The sequence below is a fragment of the Syngnathus acus genome, chromosome 2 (genome assembly GCF_901709675.1).
Source record: "Syngnathus acus chromosome 2, fSynAcu1.2, whole genome shotgun sequence".
NCBI classification, from domain to species: domain Eukaryota; kingdom Metazoa; phylum Chordata; class Actinopteri; order Syngnathiformes; family Syngnathidae; genus Syngnathus; species Syngnathus acus.
The window spans coordinates 11472448-11480349 of NC_051088.1; the positions used below are offsets into that span (position 1 = coordinate 11472448).

A 7902-nucleotide genomic window follows, 5' to 3' on the forward strand; every position below is an offset into this window, starting at 1 on the left:
TTACAAACTGAAAGTAAATGTTCTGTGCGGATGTATCTTTGATTCCAAACGAACTTTTCTTACAATCTTTTCAAGGAATCGCTCCATCAAAGAGTACAACTATTTGCAAAAGAAAAGAATGATTTTTTTCACTCAGGGTGTGATTTGATAAAAACCTTGCCAAAGAAGCACGAGTTCAAATGATAAAATCCAAGCCCCAAAGAGTCTCTCTTATCTGTCACAGTTAAATCCAAAATACGTGGGGATAATCTTTCAATGAAAGCTTTCCTTTTATAAGTTGTGCCATTAGGAATGTCAATTTATCTAGCGATTCACCACATGTTTTAAAGTGCTCATAAAATGGAATGTAGGTGGTGAATGTAAGTCAGGAAAAAAAACCCAAGTCAATCCACTGGCATTCATTTGGAGAATTTCTCTTTGCAAACGTTTATTAAACTCACAAGAAAGCTTGTTATCACAACAGTGTACCAATGCGTTCCCAAGCAGAACTATTTGTAGCTATAATATGTTGCTGATGAAAAAAAAAACATGCAGGCATGGGGAGAACATCCAAACTCCACACAGCATGGGCCAAGATTTGGATGTAAAACTGAAAAATAACCTGTTAGGAATGAATTGCACCTTGCACAGCAGTCAGTACAACTCCAAGGTCGTTCAGCACAATTAAAATGACAAGGAGAAGTTTACAAGAGTTTAGTAAACGGATCAGGTAACATCCTAGCTTCTTCTGTTTCTTCACTTTATGTTCTTGTAATTTGTACTTTCTCTGAGTATGCTGCTTTTCACAGGTCAGTCTTGGTATTGCAACAGACATCCTTTTCAGGGAGATTTATGATTATAGGTCAAAATCTTGTTACGTGTTCGGTAGGGGTCAAACTGACTGGATGGCTAATCGATGCGCTGGCTTTACGACTCCTGAATAATGGTCATAGATTGTGTTTGATTAATCGGGAATCACGTGTTTTGGCATGAATAAAACAGATGGCTCGTAGGTCATCGGTCGGTGAAGCAAACTAGCAGTGGTGCCTGAGGCGTGTAGAAATGTTTCTCTAAAATGAGACTGGTAGAAGATTCACTTGCAAAAATGTAAGTGTATACTGTAATGAAATGTAATAAAAGCCCACCTAAAAAGGCTTTTGTTAATGCTAGCCAATAAACAACATTACATTGACCCTCGGCATATTTATCAATCGCCCTACACTAACAGTGAAAAGACAGACAAGCACGGCTTATACGATGAAACCAAGACAAGCAGCGGTTGCCCCATAACTTCTTTATTGTATGTTGTAATATGATGTGAATGAGTGAACTTTTGGAGACACACAAACGTTGTCAACAGAGAAAATTAGGGATGGAGAAGTACCGATACCAGATATCTACATCGGTACCGTTAGCAGTCTTGTGGCCATTTTATGATCAGATACTATAAATTAGAAGAATCAAAAATCGCCCTTAATTTCATTAAGAGGACTACAACTCCAAGTTTGACCTTTTCTTCTTTCGGCTCGTGGCTGTGCTGTAAAATCGTAAATAATGACATTTTAAATCAACCCCAAATAATCGCGTATTAAATTAATAGGTCATTCATTATAGGACACCTTCGCTATAATCAGTTAGTTTGAGTTAGTTTTGAAAATATGTAGTATCAGTTAGTTTTATTTTTGTTTTGTAAATGAGAAGGTTTTTTTCAATTTTAGTTTTAGTTATTTCATTTGTTTTCATTTACTAAAATAACCTTAATATGCATCCATTTTAGCCACGTTAGCTTAACATGTGCATGAATTGGCCTCAATACATCAAAATGTTGCTTTCATTGCCTATGATGAGTTCAAAACATTTTGTTCAATTTTCTAAAAGGAATCAAAATGTGCACTGTGTAACATACTCTGAGGATCTGAAACTCAATGATTTAAATAGTCTGTTCCATGGTCAAACTGTGAACCATCATAAAACCTTTACAGATCATGTTTTAGGTAACATTTTAACGTTCTCAACTCTTATGCAATTGCAAGTAAAACTGTCTTCCATAAAATGATGGGACATAAAAAAACAGTCATATGTGTAATATATATTATAAAGGCATTGATTTGCTTTACAGTCCCACCTCACACTTGTCATATCAATTTTCTTTAAACATTCTTCATCATCCTATAAATGCAAAATAAAAGGCTAAAAGGAAATAATGCTGTCTTCGCTTTGAGAACTAGCAACGGTGTATGCTGACCAAGTCTTTCCGATTCCAGTGTCCTTTCACTGAACATCCTGTATACAGGGTAACGTTTCTGTTTACGATTGTCCCGAATGCACCGTACGACATTCCAAGATTACAATGTGTGCAATTGGAAGATGTCGTTGCGCCCCATCTTGAATATTAATGACCATATCGTAATGACAAAGCAAAGTCCAGCGCTTTTAATGACTCCATTCACTTTTGCGGTCTTATCATTGAACCTTAGTTGCCCAATTCAAAAAGCCATTATGATTTCCTTGTATTGCTTCTTGGATGTTACCTCCATACTTCCTATCGGCGTACATGTGTTTTTCACTTTCGTCATATGTAAAAATGTGGTTTACGTCAATACCTTAGAAATGGAACTCTACTGTTTTGGCTGACTCTGGAGTCATATCTTCTTCCCATAATCTGGTTCGCTAACAGTGTACAACCTCGTGGCTGTTCGGCTTTTGAGGTTCCAATGTGTGTAAATGTGACTTGATGAAAATTTCTTGTCAGTTGAGACAGCACCTTCTTTTAACATGCAGCGTCAGATAACAGAGGACACTATGGACATTCATTTTAATATATCACATATACAGCATATAGAAAAATAAAAAGCTGTTTTCATTGTTGTCATATAACGGACATGTATTTTTTTTTTAATTGAGGGTATGTTTGGGAGGTTAGCTACGTTTAAAGCAGATGTCATATCAAATGGGTTTTAGCGACAAACTAAAAAGCTCAGTTAGCAAAAAGGCAGACACACCTGAGCAACAGTTGTCATGACAACAAAGCGCTTGCAGGGTGTGGAAGGCTTCTCTCTGGGAGCATCTTGATTGACAGGATCACGCTAAACAAAGCATCTTCAAAACCCAGTTTTGTGATGCTGCTTTGGCAGTCATGTTTTTATTTATGCAGCGACGACACATCACGAAAGAGAAGTCGGTCACTTTACAAACCGTTGTGGTTTTCTTATTATTCACAGAGGAAAGACGAGAAAGCCGGAAAATGTCGAGTACTGCCATCCGCCGACCAGGTTGCCCTTCTCCAATTTCAGGTAGACTTTGTCCTCCTTTTCCAGATAGAGCAGAACTCCATTCGTGGCGGCCTCGCGAGTTACGTCCTTGTCCCCCGCAAACGCTGAAATGACGGGCCTCCCGTTTAACATTAGGTTCACCTAGAAAGTCAGACAATTAAACAACTGTCAAATCATATCCACATTTTTAGGCTTTGTTCAAGAAAGAAAAAGGCAGCGGCCACCATTGACAATGACAATTGTTTAATCCCATAATCTGATACAATTGTCAAATCAGAAAAAGAATGGTGTTCATTTTTATAGTTAGACACTCGAGTGTCCTCAAGAACAAAGAAATTGTTAAATGTCTCTGCCTGGGACCCAATCAAGGCTTTGTTCATCATAATACAATAGGAGCAGATATGGAAGTAAGTCTGCGAGAGCCTTTGGATTAGTATATTTAAATAGGAAAGGAAAGAGGAAAACGAGCAAATCCTTCTCAAAAATGAAAAAAAAAGTGAGATATTAGCATAATTTTAGTCAGGAGGCTACTTTCTGGTTTGCAGAGGAAACATAACTTTCATATTCGGCCTGGACTGAACTGTACCAATCATATGTCATAATCACTTCAATTTCCAACAGTAAAAATACTAAATCAATCTGCACCTTTATCGTGATCCATACTATCATTTTTTTGTCTTGTTTCTTGGCCAGCACAAATTTTATAAGGCATGCTTCAAAGACCAGGCATGAGGTGATAAAACACTGCAGGTCCAAGTGCCTCATTGTGATTCAATGCCTTACATCTGATGTTTTCTACTATTTCCATGTACATTTGAAGTGGCACGTATCCGACACGGCGATGCTTACACTGATGGAACACAACACAGGGAGACACACTGACTGACAGACAGACTGAGAACTTTGACCTGTGTTGGTTAGCCCCACCAGACTTGCTCAGCCATACACTTTCAGAAATAAGCAGATACTCAAATTGACTTGGTTATTTAATTTTCCTTTTGAGAGGAAGGAGACACTCCAGAGAACCAACTATTTATATACTGTGCTAACATTAAAAATGACTTTTCTATAATGTCCCCTGTGAAGGTTAATATACAATTTTGTTGGCTTGAGCTGACTCTTCTCACCGTTGATTTAATAAAGGGTAACCTCGGGCGGCAATGAGTATTTAATGACGGGCATGCCTCTCATGTAAGATATTCATATTTCATTTTGGTGTATTCAGATGAGGTGAAGTTTGTATCATATTAGATCGTCTTTTTGTGCCACTTGAGGGCAAAAAAAAAAAAAAACTCAATTGGGTTAACGGCGTTCTTTCAAAGGCATACCTGTATGGTCTGGCTCTGGTACACTTTAATGACATGGAAGTTGAAACTGTAGACTCCTTTTCTTGGGGACAAAAACACAGACTCAAAGGTGAAGAAGTTTCCAATATTTACCAGAACCTACAAGAGAAGACAGACAACAGAAGCTCACAATCGATCTTTGTTTTGGAAATGACCGGACAGTTCTGATGACTTCATTAGGACTTGAGGTGGCTGCCATAATAAACACATTTGGTGATTTTTTTATTTAATTTTTAAATTTCATCTATATAATCTGTACGTTTATCTACAAGGGGCAGTAAAGTGGTGCAAAGTGAATGGAATGAGGTCACCCAGGCTCTATAGTTGAAATTATTGCATCAGTAACTTGAGCTATTGTTGGAATTGTTGTGACAACTCCAAGTCAGATGTTATTAACAAACTATCATGTTAAATATGAAGAATTACCTTAAACCAACATTTCATTTTATGACTAAATATGCGTCTAACGTCACACAAAACTTTGGGGTTCCATTGTATTTGATGTCACGTGCAACCCTAATTCAGTGTGACTCAAAGGATTGTGCACGTGCACTGGTCATAACATGCGCATCCTAATATTTATGTGGGGGCAAGTCTAATTTATCATGTTTGGAAATTTGAGAGACCATGTTACGCTGTTTTTGATTACATGCCTCTCAGCACACCTGACAATTTGGTGACAGAAGGTGGCTTGGACTTTAGCCAGATTAAAAAAAAGGTCTAGATTGTGGCACAAGTAATGTGATGCAATTTGTCACACACAGACGCATAATCAGGGTTCACGGCAGCCAACTTTACTAAACGTACTAAGCTCTTGCCAATTTCTTGTACCAATGCCAGCAAGTCCGTTATGCTTCCGCCAGGCAAACGGCGTGCCTCTCTTGTACTGAATTTAAACAGAATGACAGGAACCGTTTTGACAGGCTGAGAATCAATTTGCTTGTGTTTACTCACACAACGACACAAACACCCATTTCTAACTGCTCCCATCTACAAAAGTACCACAACAAAGAAAAATCCACCCATGCGCACAGTTAGACTGCATTTACGCTCAACTTGCGCCGGGCATGAAAATAGTGGTCCATGTGTTTTTCTTTGTCCTTGCCATCATTTCACTGAAAGAGGGGGCTCTCTCAACAAGTGCTTTTAAGATTGATGGGCAGGAGGATCCTCACAGAAGCTCACTTTCAATGCATCTAAGTCACAATACATGCCGTCATCATTAAAAATATATTTTTTTAACCTTTAATCATTAATAGTGGAAACTCATTTTCACATTTGTATGACAATTAGGTATTTGTTAAAAATTGCCTATAATAAAGAGACAGATTATTTCAATTTCCACTATTCACACTGGGGAAATTCGTTTTCCTGAACTGAATAAAAAATATGAGCTTGTTAATTGATCGCTGGTTTTCTGACTACTGAGTCAGTCCAGCAGGGATCTCCTGCAGGTCACCGACAACCCTATTGAGCGAAGGCACTGTAGAAAATGGATGGATGGATGGATGGATGGATGGATGGATGGATGGATGGATGGATGGATGGATGGATGGATGGATGGATGGATGGATGGATGGATGGATGGATGGATGGATGGATGGATGGATGGATGGATGGATGCACTTATTCATAGGTACATTACAGTTACATTTAGATTATTTTTGATCATGATAAACATTTAAAGAATCCCCACCCAAAATACATAAATGATACTTTTGTATTTTGGGGGGTTGAGTTTGGGGTTGATGGTTGATCTGCAGGTGATGAGATGGACAGGATGGACCCCTCCCCCACTGAATACATGACAGCTCTACGCATCCAAAAGCAAACGCACAGACACTGTCATAAACATGGCAACTGTTGTATTGACACGTAACACGCAAAGGTTCTGGACCTGGTCGAAGTAGATGATCCTGGTCTTGTTGCTCATCTCGGAGGGTTCATGGTTGTTGCTCCGCACCGCCGAGAAAGCCACCTTGGAGTTGCCGGCGCGCACCGAGATGCCGAGTGGCGAGTTGGACGCCCGCCAGTCGGCAGCCGGGTTGGAGTCACACACCACCAGACACTTGCCCTCCAGCACGATGGGCTCCGTGTCGTTCTGGGCTTGCAACGTCGCAGCCAGAACCCACAGCACGCTCCAGCCCAACAACCGCATGTCCGCGAGTTACCCCGCGAGTTGTCCACTAGCGGCTCCGCACATGCGCCGCGTACACTAGAGACACCCTCATCGCGCACGGCATCCTTGTTGAGTCCAAATTCCCAGCTCGAAAAACGTCTGAGCGTGTCATTTAAATAAAGCAAGCAAATGAGTAAAGTTGGTGCGTATGCGTGCGCAAATCAAAACCTTGATGCAAGTCAAAGGATGATGCGCCTCCAGTAGCCTGGGTCCGTCCGCTCCACGCACAGATCTGAAGATATTTGCTCAGTGGTGCTGCGTGATTGCGCGCCCAAACGCAGCCAGCCAAGCTCTCTGCGCGCACGCGCACCCGAACCTCAATTAACAATTGTCAGATACCGTCTTGCACGTTACACGCACCATCTCACCTGCAAGTTGCGACAAGAACTTGACTTAGGGCAATTAGCAGTGTCTTCAATTCATGTTTGCTCATCAATTGGTTCCATTGGTTTTGTTGATCACAATTTAGACAAAATAGGTGGGATACTATTTTCATCGAGCTGCTGGGTTTATCTAGATAAGACTCAACTGCAGTTATACTTTAAGTTGTATTTATTTATTTATTTATTTATTTATTTATTTATTTATTTATTTATTTATTTGCGCTATTTACCTGTCAGTTGAGTAGAAGCACTTGTGGCTAAAGCCACACTGTGGCAGGGTTTTTGCAATTTGCAATCAGTTTCTTTGCACACGATTTGACAATCGTGCTTTTTTCTTTATGGATCAATAAATAGTTGGCGAACTTGGTACTTCAAGACATTGTCTTCCAATATGAACAAAAGTCCATCCATCCATCCATTTTCTGAACCGCTTAGTCCCCACGGGGGTCGCGGGAGTGCTGGAGCCTATCCCAGCCGTCAACGGGCAGTAGGCGAGGGACACCCTGAACCGGTTGCCAGCTGATCGCAGGGCACACAGAGACAAACAGCCATTTGCACTCGCACTCACACCTAGGGACAATTTGGAGTCTTCAATCGGCCTACCAAGCATGTTTTTGGGATGCGGGAGGAAACCGGAGTGCCCGGAGAAAACCCACGTGGGCCCGGGGAGAACATGCAAACTCCACACAGGGAGGGCCGGAGGTGGAATCGAACCCGCACCCTCCTAACTGTGAGGCGGACGT

The 7902-nt window shown here is 40.6% G+C and overlaps 1 protein-coding gene across 1 annotated transcript; it reads right to left on the reverse strand.

The window, feature by feature from the left end:
• Positions 1–397: 397 nt before the first annotated feature.
• Positions 398–7081, reverse strand: cbln4 (cerebellin 4 precursor). The gene is made up of 3 exons (XM_037271051.1): positions 6495–7081; positions 4580–4696; positions 398–3392 (listed from the first exon to the last, which is right to left on the reverse strand). The coding sequence occupies exons 1-3, from the start codon at positions 6753–6755 to the stop codon at positions 3195–3197; spliced, it is 576 nt and encodes a 191-aa protein (XP_037126946.1). The 5' UTR covers positions 6756–7081; the 3' UTR covers positions 398–3194.
• Positions 7082–7902: the final 821 nt, after the last annotated feature.

Excerpts from the sequence above, each read along its gene's own strand:
- cbln4 (XM_037271051.1), bottom strand. The coding sequence starts at position 6,755 with ATGCGGTTGTTGGGCTGGAGCGTGCTGTGGGTTCTGGCTGCGACGTTG. Across the intron at positions 4,697-6,494 it reads GGATCATCTACTTCGACCAG|GTTCTGGTAAATATTGGAAA; the intron begins GTCCAGAACCTT and ends CTTCTCTTGTAG. Across the intron at positions 3,393-4,579 it reads ACCAGAGCCAGACCATACAG|GTGAACCTAATGTTAAACGG; the intron begins GTATGCCTTTGA and ends CTGACTTTCTAG.